This window comes from Quercus robur, chromosome 10 (assembly GCF_932294415.1).
Source record: "Quercus robur chromosome 10, dhQueRobu3.1, whole genome shotgun sequence".
Taxonomy (NCBI): domain Eukaryota; kingdom Viridiplantae; phylum Streptophyta; class Magnoliopsida; order Fagales; family Fagaceae; genus Quercus; species Quercus robur.
In genome coordinates, this window is record NC_065543.1 from 20,003,924 (window position 1) to 20,026,000 (window position 22,077).

At 36.2% G+C, this 22,077-nt stretch overlaps 1 protein-coding gene and 1 pseudogene across 1 annotated transcript; both read right to left on the reverse strand.

The window, feature by feature from the left end:
- Positions 1-8,307: 8,307 nt before the first annotated feature.
- On the reverse strand, positions 8,308-12,028 carry LOC126703945 (mogroside IE synthase-like; annotated as a pseudogene).
- A 7,063-nt stretch (positions 12,029-19,091) lies between these two features.
- LOC126703099 (mogroside IE synthase-like) lies at positions 19,092-21,544 on the reverse strand. Its single transcript, XM_050402012.1, has 2 exons — positions 20,829-21,544; positions 19,092-20,017 (listed from the first exon to the last, which is right to left on the reverse strand). The coding sequence occupies exons 1-2, from the start codon at positions 21,483-21,485 to the stop codon at positions 19,304-19,306; spliced, it is 1,371 nt and encodes a 456-aa protein (XP_050257969.1). The 5' UTR covers positions 21,486-21,544; the 3' UTR covers positions 19,092-19,303.
- Between the last annotated feature and the right edge of the window lie 533 nt (positions 21,545-22,077).

The window sequence follows — 22,077 nt, forward strand, 5'->3', positions numbered from 1 at the left end:
AGCTCTCTTTCAATCGTGGGTAAAAGGGGTATTTATACTGGAGTGGGAGAGGAATGTGAAACGTCAGGTTTTACAAAACAGGAGTGGCTCGCGGCTTGACCTCGCGGCTTGACTAAGTCGCGAGATTCAGTCGCGAGTTAACCGTATGGCCAGTTGTCCTGTTTTGTCCTGAAGTGCTCCAGCTAGCATGACTGTTCATCTTCCAGCATGCTTGGCACGTGTGCTGCTTCTGGCGGCTTGCAGCCGCGAGTCACCCGCGAGTCCCAGCCGCGAGTCTCTGTTTTCTTGCACACTCTTGAGCAATCTTCACTCTATCTCACTCACTACCCTTACAACAAACCCACCTAAATACAGGGTTACTAAATGCTGAATTACAAGCAAATTTGGCACGTAATAAAGCCAATTAGATGGTTGAATAAATTCAACCTTACAATCTCCCCCTTTGGCTATTCCGTGACAAAACCCTAAAACAGACTCTAGACTTAACATGTGAGTTGGGAACAGTTGAACAAAACTCACTCACACCTAACTCTAGAAGCTGTGAAGCACTTGAATCATATGAACATGATACTCCTGAAACACAACAATACACCATGATCATTGTAAGCAGAAAATTATAAATGCATATGAAACAGGCAATATGTGATCAAGCAAAGATGGAGTTAATAAACAAACCATGGCTTGATCAACCAAGTGAACACCACAAGGTAGTGATCACAGTGCTCATTCACACTTGGAATGAACACAAGGACATACAAGTTAACAAGCACAAGGCAAGACACTTGTATGCTCAACACTCAACCAATGCATAACACACAAGGCATATGCATCTAGGAACAATCCTACAAGGGCACAAGAGTGACAGTACATAAACCAAAATGCAGAACATTTAGATTAAAGTACTGATTTCAACATAGCATAAAGGCTACATTAAGCAAGGTACATACCATAAAGCCTACAAACTATGCATAAAACATTAACCCTAAAAGCTTACAAAAGCACATGGGTACAAACACAAAAACATCTTGAATAACATCATCAAAATATATTAAAGTTTAAACCAAGAGTATAAGTAAATGAGTTAGAAACAACTATACACCAAAACACAGTGTATCAAAACCATAAAAACATTAAATAGTACCCAACAAACATAAACCTAAAACCATAAGTTTAGAGGATAAGACTAAAAACAAAAGTATGACAAAAGTATGTGTGTACTCCCCCTATCACTATGCACACTTCCCTTTGAACTTTTCTCCCCCTTACTGAATGCTCTCCCCCTTTTTGTCACGAATAGCTAAAGGCTCTCGTCCAACTTTCGTTGAATATCATCTAGTTGATTCTCCATAGTCTCGAGACGCATTTGGACATGGTTGTTTGTGGAGTAGAGAAGTGCCATAAGCTCATCAACGCGTTTCTGAATATGCTCAAGTACACTGCCGACTCTATCAGTATGAGGAGCAGTCTGTGCTTGCGGAATACTAGCCGGTGAAGCTTCAGGAACAGCACATGATGTAGATGTGGTATGTGCAGGTGTCTCTGAGTCAGGGGCAGATGGAGTAACCGGAGAGATGTGAGCACTCCTTGGTGATTTAGAGGAGTGACTTCTGCTAGCTTGAAGAGTGAACAAGGAAATGGGACGTTGACGAGTCAACATTTTTCCATCTGCAGGAGGAATAATGCCTTCACGAAGAATGAGCTTCATGATGAGACTGCAAAATGGAATAACTCCTCGAGCTGCAGATCGACACGCGGTTTTCCTCAAGGTGTAGTAGATGTGAGCACATATATCAATGGGGGCTCCTGTAATAAGGTCACAAAGAAATAGAGCTCTCCCAAGATTGATGAATGTAGTGTTGGACAGTGGGTAGAGATTGGTGAACATGATCAACTTCAGTGTGGTCAGCTCAGGTGCAAACTTTGCGGTGCTGATGGATGTTCCTGCACTGGATACTTCATGATCGTATCCTAAGATTTGTAAAATTTCTCCAACTTCTGGATTTCGTTCATCGTAAGGAGTTATATTCACATTCTGAGGTCTGGTGATGCCGAGAAGATCTGCGATGGAGTCTGGGGTAACACTAAACTCTGTTCCTCTGACCCAGAAAATGAGTTCAGGTCCAAGATCAGTTGCATTGGAGAAGCATTCTTTGACCAGCTCATCCATTGGATCATCAAAGTTCCCGAACAAGTTTGCCCAATCTCGTTTCTCAAAGATTCGAGGGATGAAAGTGGTCCCTAAGGTGTTGAACTCTACCACCCGTTCCACTATAGTGGTTGACTTGTCAAACACGTTTGAGTAGACGTGTGAGTTAAGCGGAAGTCTGAACCTATCCTCATTGGGATCTTGAGATGCCTGAGATGATAGTCGAGTCCTTTTAGCAACTGGTGTTGCTGGTTCGTCAGCAACAATATCTTTACCCCTGGAAGATCAACGAGACATCTGCAAGAGAACAGGCCCACAGCAAAGAACCAAACAACAATACCACACAAGATAATTGTCAACAAGATTCAGTGTAAACAAAATTTCAATATATAAACACAAACTGAAGATAGTGCAGACCCAACCAAACTTCCAACAATACAAAGAAGCACAAAATAACAGGTGCAGCAAAATGGTGATAGTGCACCAAGACATAGATAGACAACACAACTGACAAAACTATCAATGAGACAGGTTATCATGACCATGATATGCAAACAGATACAGCATTCGAACATTTAGAGCAGATAACATAAATCACTCCACCAGAGATATGAACAAGGGGAAAATATTTCAACATGAAGAAACCAATCATCCACACTAGAGCACATGGTTGAGAGACATACACTATGTTATCATAAAAACTCAGTAACCAATACCGTACACCAACATCAATACTTAAGCAAGTGAAATGAGTAAGTCAAATAGACACCAAACCCATTTAAGAAAAGATTTTCAGACTCAATAATAGGCAAATATCAGAACAATGAAAAACACATTGTGACCGCTCAACATGAAAACAGGTGAGAACAATATCAAACAAGACACGCCATACCCATTACACAAAGAGAGAAGTATTTCAAACACAATATCAGTCCAAACGGTAACAAAAATATGCAGGAAAAAGGAAAATGAGATTGAGAAAGCAAAACCCATACCTTTTCTTGATGATTTGGATAAGAAATGAAGCACCAATGAGGTTTGAAAATGGATTCACGAAGTGTTTGGAAGGAAGATAGTTTAGAGAGAAGATGAACAGTCACAAAAGTTCGAGGGAAAACTGAAAAAGATTTAAAAACTGCTCCTGTTTCTGCCAAACACGCATTTTTCGCGACTTGATTAAGTCGCCACACAGTCGCCAGCTCAAGCCGCTAAAACACTCAAGGACAAAAAATTGGAAAATTTTTCTAAGTGTTTTTCGCGACTGGAAGGTCTACCCGCGAGTGAGTCGCGAGCTGAGCCGCGAAAATCTCTGAGTGAATCTCGCGACTAGACCTTCCACTCGCGAACAAGTCGCCAAAAATGACCAGCGAAGATGCGACTGAGGCTCGCGACTTGACATACCCGCGACTGAGCCGCCAAAACAGGGCAAAACAGGATTTTTGAAATTTTCAGATTTTTCAAACAAAATACTTTCCAAAAACACCTAAAACACTCAAAAATCTTTTTGTGCTTGAATTAACAAAGACTGAGCATGTGAAAACACATTTCATCAAGTACAATTACACAAATGAATATGGCATTTATTGAACATAAACTTGTGTGTTGTGTGTGGATATCAACAATGAGATAGTCCTTCGTCTAATGTGAAACTTCAATGATCGATTCAACCAAGGCATACACAATTAGCACTAGATCATGTGACCTATCTCAATTATAGAAATATGTATATATGACCTCCCACAAAACTTGATAACATGACTTGGAGCTTTACATTTTACTCCACTTTTAATCATAACATTTGATCTTTTTGATCTTTTGAGGCAATCACCTCTCATTGTGAGAGTGATATTTGACATTTCACTTTAATGAACAAGCCTTTGGCTTTTTGAATAAACATTCACTTTAATATAAGGTCGCTTACCCTTTTTCCTAGTCGAATACTAGAATGTGCGACAGGCTTTTGCAGCTCAATATCTCTTTTCATTTGGAGATTTACATTTGGTGAGCTCTTTTTAGCAAAACAAAAATAAAGAGTGGGAAGATATATAGACACAAGTCTATGCATGTCTCAAGATCAACATAACCATTCACTAATCATTCATGACAAGTTTGAAGATCTATTTACAACAATCACATAGATTTCAAGATTTTTCCCACAGTGATATAAGTGCATGAAAACAAGCAATGCTCGAAAATGCATAAAGCCATTAGCACAAAGGTACAAGACAAAACAAGTTTTGAGACAAAACTCAACAAAGTCAATCAAGCTTTTTGATTTTCTAATTTTTTATGTGATTTTTGGATTTTTGACACAAGAAACAAAAAGATTGATAAAACAAAATTAAAAATATTCACAAGTAGACAAGCAAACAACCAACATCAAAAACAGCAAGCAAACCAAACAAACATTGTCACAAAGCATAGGAAGTATTAATGCATGGACATGTTGTAATACTTATGCATGAGTACCCTTTTTCACCTACACGTCACTTGCGTTTGGGGTGATTTCCTTATAGGATTGGGTACGGGAGTTAGGGCTTTCAAACCTTCGTGAGAAGCTTTCCAAGCAGTTGGTGAATGCACCAATCATCTTCATCACGTTCATCATTCCGGGATCTCCATTTTGATCTCTAGATTGATCACCTGCCCAAATTCTCCTATCATTTCTGGATCCTCTTGACCTTTGAGGAGTTGCACTGTTCTTTGCTCTCAGCTTTTGGCAATTTGGTCGAGTATGCCCTTGAAGTCCGCAATAATGGCACACATAAGTTCCTCTAGGACCTCTTTGTGGTTGTGGACGTGACTTGGCATGAGATTCAGACCTGCCCACAGACTGATTACAGGGATTCAGCATCCGTTGGTTCACCACATTCTTCTTCTCCTCCACCTCGAGCTTCTCACCAGTAAGGTCAGCTACAACTGGATCTTTGGCCTTTACAAACTTCACTTCTTTAGTGACATTTCCAGATGAACTACTTCCTCCGGTATATCCCAATCCGGATTTGTCTGAAAAGCTCTTTTGAGATGATATAACATCATCTAGCTTCTTGGTGGTGACCCTCTCTACTTTGGCATTTGCTTGCACAACCTCATTCTCAAGAAATCTTACTTTTGTGTAAGTTTCGGACAACTCACCATTCAGTGTTTCTATCTCACATTTGGCCTCCCTATATCGGATTAGGAGACTTTTGTAGTCCTCCTCAGCCTTCTTCATTTTTCTCACAGCAGCCTTGGCCACCCTTGTGTACTCACCCGACTTCTCCAAGAGTGAGTTATAATTTTCTTGAAGATTTGTCGTGCTTTCATCTTCTTCAGCATCTGATTCTTCAACAATTCCTAGTGATTCATTATCACTATGTTCTCCAAGGTCTTGTACAAGCAGATTCAAGTCATCTGAAGACTCAACATGAGCAATAGTCATAAAAGCTGAATAGTTCCCCTCTCCATCACAGCTCTTTTCAGATTCTGAGTCAGACGAATCCGAGTCACTCAAGGTCGTGGCATACACTTTACCTTTCGATTTCAAATAATTTGGACATTCCTTCTTAAAGTGTCCATGCCCGTTACATTCGAAACAAGTGACACCTTGTGTGGGTTGGGATTCTTTTCCATCTTTCTTTTTGAATTCCCTCTTCTCCCTTCCAGAACTTTGGAATTTTCTTTTATTATCAAATTTGCCATTATTTTTGAATTTCAAGAACTTTCTGAAATTTTTGACAAGGTATGCAACATCTTTGTCAACCACATCTTCTCCCGATGAGTCTTGATCTTCCACCTTCTCATTAATGGTCTTTAGAGCAAGAGATTTACTCTTCCGTTGATTGGGCAGTGACATCTCATAAGTCTGCAGAGAACCAACCAGCTCCTGTACTTTGATGTCATCAAGGTCCTTGCTCTCTTCAATTGCTGTCACTTTAGCACGAAAACTTTCCCGGCAATGATCGAAGGATCTTCCTTACAGTCTTTGAGTCCTCCGTTTTCTCCCCCAAGTTGAACTTACTGACAACCACCTCATTTAGCTTCCCATAGAAAGAGTCAAAAGACTCATCCTCACTCATTTTGAGCTCCTCAAACCGAGTGGTCAGCATTTGTAACTTGGTGTCTTTCACTTTCTTCGTGCCTTCATAGGTGGTTTCCAGAATCTCCCATGCTTCTTTGGCAATGGTAATGTGAGAAATCCTGTGAAATTCATCTGGAGACACACCACAGAAAATAGCATTGAGTGCTTTACTGTTAGCATTAGATGCAGCAAGTGCTGCCTTATCCCCTGTGGATTTGGCTGCCTCAGGTTTGGTCCAACCAATCTCAACAGCATTCCAAACGGATTCATCAATAGAACACAGAAAAGCTCTCATGCGAACCTTCCAAAAAGCATAATTACTACTATCAAAATATGGAGGTGCATTTAGGGATTGAGACCTATCCATCTCAAAAGGGAGTCAAGGATCACACAATGGTAATGAAACTAATAGCAGTGTACCCGCTCTGATACCAATTGAAAGTTCAAAAACGTGTACAAAACACCTTTGAACGTTTAGACCCCCAAATTACAACTTAACCAATACAAGCAATATGTTAAACAACTAGTATGCGGAAACTTAACACATGCTATAATACGAAATTGGTTAAAGACTATCTAAGCCATAACAAAATAAAACCACAGCAGATAATAAAAAGGCAAAGATAGAGAGGAAGGAAGATGCAAACACAAAGACAACACGCGATGTGTTATCGAAGAGGAAACCGAAGTCCTCGGCGAAAAACCTCTCCACCGCCCTCCAAGCGGTAAACAATCCACTAGAAAATACAGTTGGGATACAAGGACAGCAATAGACCCTCCAAGCCTAATCTACCCAGTGCACCTAAGCCCTCCAAGCTTCTTGCTCCAACGAGGTTGCGCCGAACCTTTTTCTTTTCTAACTTCCCGGATTCCGCTACTAGACCGTAGCATCAACCAATGAAGATTGGTTCCTTCCTAACTGCTTCCCAAAAATCCAAACAACTGTCTCACAGTGATGATGATGGTGAGAACCAGGTTTGGTATAATGCCTCTCAAGGATTTGACAATGGAGAGGAAGAGAGTTGAGGAATTTGAAGAGACTCTAAGGTAGAGATTGTGGGTGAAACAATCTGGTTTTTCTTTAGGGTTTCTCTCTCAAAATTCTCTCTAGAAGCTCTCTTTCAATCGTGGGTAAAAGGGGTATTTATACTGAAGTGGGAGAGGAATGTGAAACGTCAAGTTTTACAAAACAGGGGTGGCTCGCGGCTTGACCTCGCGACTTGACTAAGTCGCGAGATCCAGTCGCGAGTTAACCGTATGGCCAGTTGTCCTGTTTTGTCCTGAAGTGCTCCAGCTAGCATGACTGTTCATCTTCCAGCATGCTTGGCACGTGTGCTGCTTCTGGCGGCTTGCAGCCGCGAGTCACCCGCGAGTCCCAGCCACGAGTCTCTGTTTTCTTGCACACTCTTGAGCAATCTTCACTCTATCTCACTCACTACCCTTACAACAAACCCACCTAAATACAGTGTTACTAAATGCTGAATTACAAGCAAATTTGGCACGGAATAAAGCCAATTAGATGGTTGAATAAATTCAACCTTACACCCTCACTATGATACAGAGAAACTTTTTTAGATGATAGTATCAAGTAATTATTTATGTCCTAATTGTTCATCATCTTTACTTCATTTTAACAAGCGACAATTTTAGGATAACGCATGCGTAGGTGTGTATTTTTTTTTTTAATGTTTCGAGAAGAGTTCTCAAGACATGAATATCTGCTCTTTAAGAAAACATATACTTATGTTAAAAAAAATTGCAATTTATACCCTTAAATTTTAGAAAATTTTGATTTTATCCCTTAAAATTTATAAACTGGACCCATACCCTTAATGTTACATATCATTTAGATTAAAGCTCTTTTGTTTATACACCATAAATAATGAGTTGTCCATTAATTATCAACTCAATTAAAAATGACATAAATTTATGAATTCAAATTCAAAAATTTTAGGGGCAAAATCAAAATTAGCCCAAACTTTAAGGAAATAGATTACAATTTAGTCAAAATAATATTTGACATGGGTTAAAAAAAAATAATAATAATTTTGAATAAAGAAAATGAGTTAAGTTTCACGCTACTACAAAAGCCTACCCATTTAAATAATATATATTTAAATAAAATATAATGAAGAGTAACAACTAAGAATAACTTTAGGAGTTTACAAGTTTTGCCACAAACTCCTCTATGTTTTGATCAAAACTTCCACCTTCACCCATTGCCTCTTTAGCCAGTTCTTTCCATCTAACTGAATTCATTTTCATCTCTTTCACTCTCTCCCCCTCTATTACTTCTCTTATACACAGCTCCATTTGTTCTTTGGTAGCAATGACTCTTTCATCCAATTTAATCTTAACTCCTACATTCCACACATCCACAATGAACTTTGCATTAGTTGTTGATTTTTTGGCCAATGGGCAAATGCCCTTTTCGCGCAAAATATACAGCGCTTTGTCCCATTTTCCAAACTAATTAGAAAAATGCCTCTCTTTTGTAACTTGATTTTATAAAAATCAAATTTTAATTTAAAACTTAATTTTTGGACAATCGAGTTTCAATTTAAAACTCGATTTTTGGACAATCGAGTTATAACAAACTGAAAATTAAAAAAAAAAAAAAAATTACTGGAACTCGAGCTCCATGAACTTGAGTTCTATGTCCTATAGTGGTGTTTTAAAACATGCAAGTTTTTTAAGTTTTATCGCTCCATAGGTAGCCCTATAGTTGCATTTTAAAACATGCAAGGTTTTTTTTTAAGTTTGATCGCTCTATAGGGAGCCCTATAGTGGCCTTTTTTTATGGAACTCATGAACTCGACTTCCATATAATTTTTTATTTTTATTTTTATTTTTATGTTTTACGTATAGCTGTGTTTCATGAAGGCCTATAGTGGCGTTTTTATAAAACTCGAGTTCCATGCAATTTTTTTTTTTGATCGCCCCATACTCGATTTTCTACAAATTGAGTTTTACATTGGAACTCGATTTTGAGAATATTGAGTTACAAAAGAGAGGTATTTCCCTAATTAGTTTAGGAAAGAAGGCAGAATGCTGTATATTTTGCACGAAAAGGACATTTGCCCATTTTGGCCTTCATTTTTCCATTGTGGCATTGCAACCATTGGCACCCCCAAACTCAATGCCTCGAGTGTCGAGTTCCATCCACAATGAGTCATAAAGCATCCACTTGCCTTGTGAGCCAATACTTCTAGTTGAGGGAACCAACTTACAACTAGCCCCTTCTTCACTGTTTTCTTCACAAAATTTCCAGGAAGCTTTTTCTGTTATGTTTCTCTAACATTAACCCACACAAAGTAGTAATTTCTATTCTTTAGACGCCATGTTAGCTCCTCCATTCGCTCTTCTCCAAGGGATGCCATGCTTCCAAATGAAGTATAAACGAGTAGCCTGTTTCCTCTGTTTTAGCCACTTCATGCAGGCATCCACATCAGCAGGCTTGAATAGGTGAAGGCCATACTCTTTGTCATCCTCCAACCATTTGTCCAAGTACACTAATGGAATAACTGGTCCTATTGTCTAATAGGCCATCGCTGGCATTGCAACCATAGGCACAACCTAATGAAATTTTGAAACATATGTAACAAAATCAAAATAATAAATAATTTTCATTGATTACAACGAAGAAATTTGGAGAGGATATCAAAAATAGGATGAAATCTAAAATTATTTAAAACAAATATAGGAAACATTTAGGGATGTGTTGTGTAATCATATTAGTAAGCAAAGCTACAAGAGTTAAATGGTTTTCTTATAAACGATTCGTATTCATACTCAATGAGTTGGAGGCTCTGTAGTCAGTAGGCATATAACACACGGCCTTATCCAATGTACCTTAATAAAATAACTAGTACTGTGAAAGAATACATGAATATACGTAATTTGACAAGATGCTAACATTTATACAATGGAGTATAAGATGAAATCCACTATATTCAATGTGTACTTAATTATCACAGAGAATTCTTTTGCATTACATACACTAGGGCTTTGCAATGACGGCCTATCAACCCTTAAATTCCCAGTACAATCAAGTCCAATTAGGCCCAACACATCTCCAAGTAAATAATTGAAGCCCATCAATACTATGCAAGACACCTTTTATAAGTATATATATGAATTTCTTACCCTACCCCATCTTTCAAATTCTCAAAGGTTTTATAAAAGATTCAATTTGTTTCGAGTATATAGTTGAGAATTGATTCGATGAGATGCTAAATAAACCTGGGTACAATCTCTAATCAGACAGGAAAGAAGGTAGGTCGACCTTGATTCCTAGTGAAGGCATTGAAGGCAATGATACTATTATACTAATACCATAGGCACTTCAAATCAAAGGGCAACTTTATTGCTCCTCGTTGGGCATCATAATAGATGGTATTCGACTATTAGTTATACATGAGTGAGAAAAAATGGGAGCTCCATTTTAACTATTGGAAAAAGTTTAGTTACAAAATTAGTTGTAGCCTTAGCCTACAGACTACAACCTTACTCAATAAAATAAACATTACTACATATTTTGAAAATCTAACCATAAAATTGTATGTTTTTTATACTCTTAATGCACATGTTAAATTTTATGTCAGTCGGATATTATATACTATATGATCTATAAGCTTATATTTTATGCATAATTTTAAACTACAAAAACTGACAATTTAAACAATTTATTGATGACATAGCTATTGATTTTTAATTTTCTAGAAATTTTGCAAGTATAGATGATATAAAAAGAAGATGTAATCTAACAGTAAAATTTTCAAAATTGACCTCCAATAAAAAGATACTAAGTAAGGTTGTAATCTTAAGTTACAACCAATTTTGTAACTAAATTTTATACTTAACTATTATTCTAATAATGAAGGGTAACAGAAATATTAGGATAGAACATTCCTTCTCTAATTTGGGTGTGCGTATCTTTGGATCATGAACTAGAAATCAAATTTATAATTCATGGTGAAGTTGAATATTTTCATTACTTGTATGTTGGATGTGAAATGCAAACAATCATTTTGTTTATGCCTTTGCATTTCAAAAAAATAATAATAGTAACAAATCGCATGCAGACAACCTTAAAAGCAGGAGTCAAAGGATATATAGTCTCATTTTGTTGGATCCGGATCCTCTCCATTTCTATTTGAAATGGAGAGTGTCCAGTTAAGGGACCAGATTTACTTAAAATAAATCAAAGGCTTAAACTGTGCCACGTCAATTAAAATTCAAATCACTTAACTTTTCAAGTTCAACCGGGGTTAACAAGCTTAACTCTTCAACTTCAACCGGGGTTACCAATATCTTCTCCAGGTTTATCTCCTTCTCTAGTATCAAAACAGACCATGGACGGAGGATTTTTGGAGCTTTGTGATATATTCGGTGAATAATTGCTACCACCAAAGCCTTAACAAGAACTGACATCATTTTCATAAAAATAATAAATTACTTGCTCATCTAAGGAAGAACTTGGATACTCTCGCAACCAGATTTCTCTCAGAGTACAAGGTAAGACACATGTCCCAGCCTTACCAGTCATCTTTCTCTCCAGTATCTGTACCAAGTTGCGGTCACAGGACTAAGTAACTTTAAGCCAAATGTTTTTGTCAAAAGAGGCATTATTTTTAGACATGACAACCATTAAGGAAACTTATAAATTTCTTCCTAATGATTTTAATGGATCATAAATATTTGGAAGAAAGATCCACAAGTTCATCTTCCAAACTAGATCCCATCAAGTCATCGCCAATGACCATTGCCACCGCCACCGCCACCAGCCCCAGCGAGCACAGCACTACCAGACCTGACCTCATCGACTTGGAGTGAGCCACCGTTCAACCATGTCTACCTTGCAACCCCATCAAATCTGGTTTGTGTTCTTAGTGTCCATCTCTGCATTTTTCTTTTTCAATAGAGTTAACACAAAGTAAAACATAAGCTTTTCTATTATGTGAACTTGAAGAGTTTAAGTGAAGAGTTTAACTCCGGTTGAACTTGAAGAGTTAAAATCTGTTAACCCTGTTGAACTTGAAGAGATTAGTTTGTTAACTCTAGTTAAACTTGAAGAGTTAAATGATTTTAATTTTAATTGACATGACATAGTTTAAGCCTTTGATTTATTTTAAGTGAATCTGGTCCCTTAACTGGACACTCTTCATTTCTATTAGAAATGGAGAGGATCCAAATCCCATTTGGTTGTTAGGTAGCCTTGTCTAATTGTCTTCACTAAGTTTGGCTTTTGAAATTTCTCGCAGTCAGTGCCTCTTATAATAAATTAATATTATTATTACATTTGCTGATGCAAGAAAATAGTACAACTAAACATAGTGTCGCTGACCCACTATGTTTTCACACCCACTCACATATTCAGTTCACCTGGGTTCCTCCATAAACACAAATTCAAACCAATTTAGTGAAAATGTATGAAATTTCCTGTCTTCAAACTTACTATATTAGGAATGCTATGGGTCAGTTTGGAAGATTCAGACCGAATCTGATCTTTATATAATAGGTTTGAACCCAAGAAAAAGAATACAAATGTCAAGAGATTGAAAATTTAAAACCCTATATGATTTTGAATGTTTCTGAGTTTATACAATTTGGTACTCAAAGATGACTAGCATATGAATTTGAATCATTAAAATATTATCATTATTTATTTATTTATTTATTAATATATATATATATATATATATATATATATATATATGACGAGTACCAAAATTACGAGTTCATCATATAGTTGACAAACCTTCAATCCACAAACTCATTCATACTGAGGACGAGCATAAGGTCCACATGGTCATCATACAAAGAAGACGATCATACAGCATTAATGACACAACCATCACTAGTCTTGTAACCGACGAACTCCAACAGTCAGAAAGGCCACTCATGAGCTGATCAAACCTCCATTTAAGCTCAGGCAGACATTACTCAAACAGCCAAAAAAGCCATTAAGAGGTCAGTGACAATCACACTCATAATGAGGCTCCCAATGGCTATATGAAGGCTATAAATAAGCCACAAAGCACCAGGAACAAGGTACACAATTCAAACTTACAGAATTACATTCTTATTCTCTGAGAGATATTGAGAATTCTACTAACTTTATTATTGGAGGACCATTGGTGAATGCAACTCTGGTGTCTTTCTCTCTCATCTTTTCATAGAACGTTACCTCGTCATAAGCTCTAGCGAGATTATCATGACAACCATTTTGGGCTTCATCAGTTTAGCATTGTCTGTGGGAAACGCAAATATGAATTATTCAGATTTTCGTAGCTCTACTATTCAAACAACGCAATGGATCCAAGTTCAGCACTCCCACTTAATCCAATGCAGATGACCCAGTAGATTCAAACACTAGCAGCGAGTGTTGACAAATTGACTAAGCAGAATGAGGAATTGAGGCAACACATCTCCCATGAGAATAGCAATATGCCCAATCCTCACCAGTGTCGTCGAAACAATGACGACGACAAGGGCCATACCCCCCAACCAATAATAGAGAAGAAAGTTCCAGATAAACGGACCGGTCCAATTCCAGGCAAACTGTTAGGTTCTAAAGTTTAGGATTTTATGTATTTAGAACTCTAATGTGTAATATTGGCAAACTATGATCAAAACAATGTGTTTAGAAGTGTTTAAGTCTAGCTCAAAGTTGTGATTTTATGTAAAGTTGGAATCGAGTTAAAGCAGGAAGCATTATGCCTTTCGGCCTGGCTTGATCAGTCGAGAGACACGCTCGATCGATCGAAGCTCGGGCAGAATGCTTTTCTGCAGATTCGTCCAACTCAGCCCTAGTTGTTTTAAAACGTTTTTAGGGTTTCTTATTTGTCCTAAGTATAAAAGGCAAACCCTAGCCACGTTTTAGTGTTGCTCATATTTGCGGTTTGTATAAATCTCTTATGAGATCTAGAGGAGCTTTCCTTTACATAAACTTAGGGTTTTCAAGGAGAAGATTTATCTACGCCTTGATGATCAATTCAGTTGCTGCCATTGAAGCTTAAAGAAAACACAAGTGGGTGTGCTTGTATCTGGTGGTGAATCCAAGAAAGAAGAAGTCCGTGGATTCGAAGCTTGCACGTGGTCGTGTCAGTAAGTTCTACTGATTGGTAGCAATAAGAAGTCGAGCGTGGGGGCTTGTAAGTCTTATTGTATGAACTTCGATTCTTTCAAAATAGTGGATTCAAGTTTACCTTGAGGATGGCTAGGTCAAATCCTCCCCAGGTTTTTACCGGTTTGGTTTCCTAGGTGATCATATCATTGTCTTATTTATTTTCCGCTGCTTTGCATGATTTGATCTTTTATATTGTGATAACCTAGACTTGTTTAATTGGACTAAGTAACAACTTGGCTAATTACCTAGGTTTAATAAATTGTTTAAGGGGTCTAAAAACCAACAAGTGGTATCAGAGCAAGTTGCTCTTTTGTTTTAGATCTTTTGATCTAAGAGCTGATCCTTGACCCCTGTTGTCATGGATAATTTGAAGTGTCTTTTTGATAATGTTTTTGCTCATGCTTCTGTTGATTTTATTGATGCCTGTGAAACTCTTCGTAAGGAATTATTGAAATCTATGAAAATTGCTAAGAAATTCAAGGAAGAGTTAAAATTAGCTAATCTTGAAAAAGAGGAATTCATTGTTAGATTAGATGAATCTAATAAAAAGAATGAATTTTTGAGAAATCAAATTTCCTCTCAAGATGAGAAGATGAAAAGCTTGGAACAAGAGTTAGTTGAATCTAAAGCTAAAATTGAAAATTTGACTAGTACCAAGCCTGCTGTTGATAACAGAAGTGTTTCTGTTTCTCTTAAGCCTAAAACTGAAAAAGTTTATATCCCTCATTTTAAAAGGAATAATAAAGAAAAGACTTATTTTGCTAGGTTAGACAAAGGTAAAAGTTCTGATGTAGACGCTGAAGTTTCTAAACCTAAGTCTAAACCTACTGTTAGAGAGCATAATAAATCTATTTTTGTGCCTACTTGTCACCTTTGTGGTGTTGTTGGTCATATTAGACCAAATTGTTCTTTGTTGAGGCAAGAACCAAAGCTTGTGACCAGAAATCCCACTAGGAATACTGGTGTTCCTAAATTTGTTCCTGTCTGCCATTTTTGTGGTGTCCATGGTCACATTTGTCCTAATTGTCATAAATTAAAATTTAAGCATTCTGTGTTTCAATTTAGGATTTGTGATGATATTTCTCCTGCCATAAGTCCATATAAATTGTTTCATATTATTTTAAAAAATTAAAACTTGTTGGCTTGTGCAAGGAATTTGCAAGATTTTAGTCTTTCTCAGTAGATTGGTGTAATTTCTCAAATACACTCTGCTTCTCATGGATTTTCACCTACAAAGCCGAAGACTCGTGCTATATGGGTGAGAAAAGATTCTCCAAGGTGAGTGTTGCTAACTTGTCCCTAATTTAATTCTTTCAATTGTTTATGGACATGCCTTGTTGTTGTTTTTTGGTTGTTTTTTTTCTTTTAGAATTTTTTTTAATTAAAAAAATCCAAAAACATTGAAAAATTTTCAAAAAGACAAAAATATTTTATTTTGAGTCTTGTTTTTTTTCTTGAGGATTACATGAATTATAATATCTCTCTTGATTTAGAACATGCTTGACATTGTGGAGAAACTTGAATAGAATGTGTTATATAAGTGCTAAGCTATTTTTGATTTTGTGTGAGTATGTACTAGTTTGTACATGTACTCATGGGTTAATTAAGAAATTGATATTTCTTGTTTGTGTACCCTCTATAACTTAGTTAAGCACTGTCATGCATTGCATTTGCATTGTTCTTTTAGCATAATGTGTGTTTTTTTGTTTTTGGTCATAAATTTTTTTAAAAATCAAAAAGATTTTTGTGTTTTGTATTTCACATCTTGGATTTATAATCAAGGATTGGTCATTTTATTTTTACATAACAAGTTTATGTACCTTGTTTAGTTTTGATGAGCTTACTTATTGCACTTAATTAGTTGAAGCTTTGTAGTGCATGTTGTGTGGGAAAGATGTTTATGGTGTTTATCACTTTGTCTTAATCTTGAAGTCACATGTTATTTGACTATCGGACTTGATCTTTTTTAGAAATGCATAAATAACCATCTCACCACTATTCACTAGCCAATTATGAACACCTTAGTACATATCGTAAGATTTCGTGCTCGAGAAAGTGTAGCACATGCACAAAAAGAACATAAGATGAAGCCTCGGTTTAAAATTGCTTAAATACTTAAAATTGGTGTGTACTATTAGGCTTGATGCCAAAATCACATAACTTAAAATTGGTATGTATATTATGAGGCATAAATTCAAGAAACTTACATAATTGCAAGCTTATGATCTAGGAGATGTGGGAGTTATATGATGTAACTCTTTTAAATTCTATGTGATGAATTTTGTAGACTTTGTGATTGATTTCTATTTATATATCACCTCACATGTATTTCAAGTTTTTGCTAGTTGCACACACTACACAAGTTACTTTTTACTAAACTTGATACATTATATTGTGTGTGATCTTGTTGTGGCCATCTAAGATTAAATTTCCTTGATTTTGATGCAAAATGTGCTTAATGTTTGAGTTTTTGAGGATAATTGGTTGAAAAACTTGTTTTTGGAATATTTGGGTTGAATTCAAGTGTTTTTGAAAAACTTTTAATCTCATACTCATGCATTTCATTCATAAAATATTGTGCTTTGAGGAGTTTCTGCATTAAATTGCTATGTTTTTTTCAAAAAATTTGATTTTTCCATGCATCATTTCTGTTTAGGATTCACATGCATTGATTGTTTTTGTATCCATCTTGCAGTTTTGCAATCATATCTCTCATTGTTTTCACACATAACATGCATACACTTTGCTACATTGGGTACTCAACTTGATAAAAAAAAATTGATTGATTAATTTTTGAGTTATGTACTTTCTAGTATATGCTATTTTTATGTGTGAACTGTAGAAAATATTTTTCTTAAGAGATATGATGGATAATCAATGTGCAAATATTTTCTCTACTCATGCAACTGTTTATGGGTCACATAGTGCCATGTTTGCATTTTATTGAAAGAGAGAATATTTTTTTTCTTCATGTGTATCCTCAACTTAGTTTTTTTTTTAAACTTAGTTTGTGTCTTTTTATTTATCCCCACCCCCTTTATTTTTCCCCAAAACTGTTTTTCCCAAAACTTGTTTTGTTTTTTCTATTTTCATAGGGGGAGAAGATTGTTTTTAACCTATGTTGTTCATAGGGGGAGTTGTCTCTATTTTCTATAGAGTTGAATTGTTTTGTGTTCCCTTAATTCTCTATTTTCTCTTATTCTTTGTTGCGTATGTTTTTTGTCGACCTTTTGATTGGGTTGTCTTTGTCAATACGTGACAAAAAGGGGGAGAGAGATTTAGATGAGAATCTGTGGGAATTCTGTTTGTTTTGTTTAGGGGGAGTTGAATTTGTTTTTGAAAGGGAGAGAATATAAAAACTTTTTGATGTATCTAACTTAGGGAGAGAGTTAGTTTACTTTTGTTTTTTTTATATTCTGCTTCATATTATTGTTTATATGTCTTTCTTTCCACACATGCGGTGATATGTTTGTTGAGTGTTTCAGGAAAGACAGGTACATTCTGATCAAGACCTTCTACCTCTTCTTGCAACTTCTAGGTTAGGAGTCTTAGATTGAGATTTGTGATGTATTTGGGCATTTTATTGTATATGGGCATTATGTTGTATGTGTGTTTTGTCACGGATTGCCAAATGGGGAGTTTGTTAGGTTCTAAAGTTTAGGATTTTATGTATTTAGAACTTTAATGTGTAATGTTGGCAAACCATGATCAAAACAATGTGTTTAGAAGTGTTTAAGTTTAGTTCAAAGTTGTAATTTTATGTAAAGTTGGAATCGAATTAAAGCAGGAAGCATTATGCCTTTCGGCCTGGCTCGATCGGTCGAGAGACAGGCTCGATCGATCGAAGCTCGGGCAAAATGCTTTTCTGCAGATTCGTCCAACTCAGCCCTAGTTATTTTAAAACGTTTTTAGGGTTTCTTTTTTGTCTTAAGTATAAAAGGCAAACCCTAGCCACGTTTTAGTATTGCTCATATTTGCGGTTTGTGTAAATCTCTTATGAGATCTAGAGGAGCTTTCCTTTACACAAACTTAGGGTTTTCAAGGAGAAGATTTATCTATGCCTTGATGATCAATTTAGTTGCTGCCATTGAAGCTTAAAGAAAACACAAGCGGGTGTGCTTGTATCTGGTGGTGAATCCAAGAAAGAAGGAGTCCGTGGATTCGGAGTTTGCATGTGGTTGTGTCAGTAAGTTCTACTGGTTGGTAGGAATAAGAAGCCGAGCGTGGGGGTTTGTAAGTTTTATTGTATGAATTTCGATTCTTTCAAGATAGTGGATTCAAGTTTACCTTGAGGATAGTTAGGTCAAATCCTTCTCAGGTTTTTACCGGTTTGGTTTCCTGAGTGATCATATCATTGTCTTATTTATTTTCTGCTGCTTTACATGATTTGATCTTTTATATTGTGATAACCTAGACTTGTTTAATTGGACTAAGTAACAACTTGGCTAATTACCTAAGTTTAATAAATTGTTTAAGGGGTCTAAAAACCAACACAAACAAAGCAGTCCAATTGCAATAATGCCTGTGACTAAGTAATACTTATTTGCACATGCTTTTCTGATTTCTTTGACTCTTTAACTGTGCTAAACTTCATTTGTCCTGTTTAACTAAATATTTTTAGACTAAACAACTAGACAAACTAAGTTCTAAGATTACAATTTGTTCATTGTTGCCAACCTAAAAATATAGACTTTATAACAAGTCTCAATAGGGTTCTCAGTATCAACATTAATGAAAAAAAAAACACACACACGCACAAGCAAAGAGTTTAATTTATTCATTACATAATAAGGATAAACAATTATAAAAAAAGATGGAATGATTTGTATCAGCCAAAATAATTGACATATGCTGAACAATCGAAATAGTTCATAATAGCCTGGTTTTTAAGTGGTTATTTATTTCTAAGGAATAAATTTACTAAATGGTGGTTGGTTTAATAAATTTTGGTCATATTGGCCAAAATTTATAACTTTTCCACAAACTCCTCTATATTTTTATCTGAACTTCCACCTTCATCCACTGCTTCTATAGCCAATTTTTTCCATTTCACTGAATTCTTTTTCATCTCTTTCCCACTCTCTCCTTCCATTATTTCCCTTATACAAAACTCTATTTCTTCTTTGTTAGCAAGGCCTTTTTCGTTGAGTTTAATCCTAACCCCTACCTTCCACACATCTACGATAAACTTTGCATTAGTTCTTTGATCTGTCCATTGTGGCATAGCAACCATTGGCACCCCCAAGCTCAATGCCTCAAGCGTTGAGTTCCATCCACAATGAGTCATGAAGCACCCAATGGCCTTGTGAGCCAATACTTCAAGTTGATTGCACCAACTCACAACTAACCCTTTTTCTGTTGTTTCTTGTACAAAATTAGCAGGAAGCTTTTTGTATTCAGAATCTCGAACTACCCATAAGAAGTGGCAATTGCTATTCTTCAATCCCAATGTTAGCTCCTCCATTTGGTCTGCTCCAAGGGATGCTAAGCTTCCAAATGATATATAAATGACTGAGCCAGCTTCCATCGTGTCTAGCCACTTCATGCAAGCATCCACCTCGGGCTTGAACAAGCTAAGGCTATACTCTTTGTCATCTTCCAACCGCTTGTCTAAGTAAATTGATGGAATAGTTGGTCCAATAGTTTTAACAGGCCATTGGCTTGTCATCCAATTCAATACCTAATGGATTACAGAAATTGCTATTCATGTTAACGGATACCCTTAAGCCAATTGTTAATAAACCATAATAGAAAAGTTTTGATACCACTTTTATGAAAAATATAAAATGCTGTTTACAACATTTATGTTTTATTATTCTCCCAATAAAATGTTTTTAAAAATAACTTATAAATCAATTCCCTTAATAATAATAATAATAATACCAACAAAGTCAACTTTCAATTACAAAAGCTTGTAAATTACTAAAGATGGAGAAGATAGCAATTATAGGATGAAATCTGGGATTATTTGAAAGAGAAAACGCAAGGAATGTGTTCTGTAAATAAGTAAGCAAAGCTAAAAATGGAAAGACAAATTTTGCAGATACTATTACTAATTTTGCTATAGAAAATTTATAAACTTTTTTTAGAAGAAGAAGAAGAATTTATAAACTGATGTTCGAAATATAATTGGTGCTACCTTAATAACATAATCAAACAACTTTTTAATAACTTTTTATTTATGTGTTTAAGTGATAGAGTAATTCTTAGGTACTCCTAAGGTACGGTGAATAGTACTCCCTCTTCTCACATTCATGGTGGGGTCCGATCATTAAATTCGTGGTGGGATCCACCATGAATGTGAGAAGAGGGAACACCATTTCACTATACTCCGAAACTACCTAAGAATTTTCCTAAGTAGTATATATATATCATTTGGAAAAAGTTTCATCATATTTACATAATTTAAGCCTATATATTTGTGTTCGTGCAGGCTTATTGGAGAAACTTAAGCAAATATGTATCAATATAAAAGGAATTTCTTAGCCTACCTCATCTTCCAACTCGTAGACGGTGTTACAAAAGATCCAATTTGCTTCATCAATATTCGATAATTGATTCAATAAGATGCTAAATAAAGCTCGGTATGTGCCAGTATCAGCCATGAAAGAAGGTAGATCATTGGCTCCTAGTAATGGCATCGAGGGCAGTGATACTGTAGGCTCTTCTAAGGGCGACTTTAGTGTTCCTTTATAGCCATGATAATAGATTGCATTAACAGCACCAGATTGAGTGAAAAATGGAGCACCATCTAAGCCTAGTTCCCGAGCTAAGTTTAGAGCCCACGGCATACCTGAGTCATACACAACAAATTTTGGAGGGTGTCTGGAACGTTTTTGGGTTTCAATCAGCTTTATCAAACTTTGAGAGACTGTCGCTTTGAAGTTTTCAAAGAATGCATCACTGTCAGTACTAGTGTCATAAGTTTTGCTTTCTGTAGAGCCATCAGAGATGATCTCTATGTTGACAGTGTGGCTGGCTATGGCTTTCACTGACTCACTAATAGAGGTGGTAGCTACTAATGTGACTCTAGGACCCTTAGAGGCCAGGCGCTTTGAGAACTGGAGCATTGGGTTTATGTGACCTTGTAGAGGATATGGAAGTACTAGGATATGAGGTTGAGGTTTTGCTTGAGTTTGACTCTCCATTCTCTCTGTTGATCTCTGTATGTGTGTGAAGAAACTTAGGATGAAGAATTCATGTACCGGGAATCAAACATATATTATATAACTCATTGGTGAAGTTGAATAATGGTATTAATTAGTTGTCCTATATGCTATGCATATCCCATGCCTCTTCCCACCATCCAGTCCAATGACCTTGACGAGTCAACGGATTTGAGCTCATTTTGTTAGTTGGTTGGCCTTGTCTTCGCAATGTTATGGCCTTTGAGATTTCCTGCTTTGCCTCTTATAATCTTATTACCACATTTGTAGATGCAAGAAAATTGATAATTTACTCGGAATGACTGATGCTATTGTGTTTTATGGAGAAAGCCAGATCATTAGTAATTATAAGTGGGCAAAGCTTGAGTTCAGTGTCTCAAGTGTATTAGATTTTGTTGCAATGATAATACATGATACCATCACAAAAGATCTACTGCTCCAATATTGGGTAAAGTTTGGGTCTAGCACTTCCACACTTCTAGGGCACTGTACTCAAGCCAATTACATTTTAAGTTTACCTCTCTCTCTTCTATGTTTTTTTATTTATTTATTTTGTTATAATTATTTTTTAAGA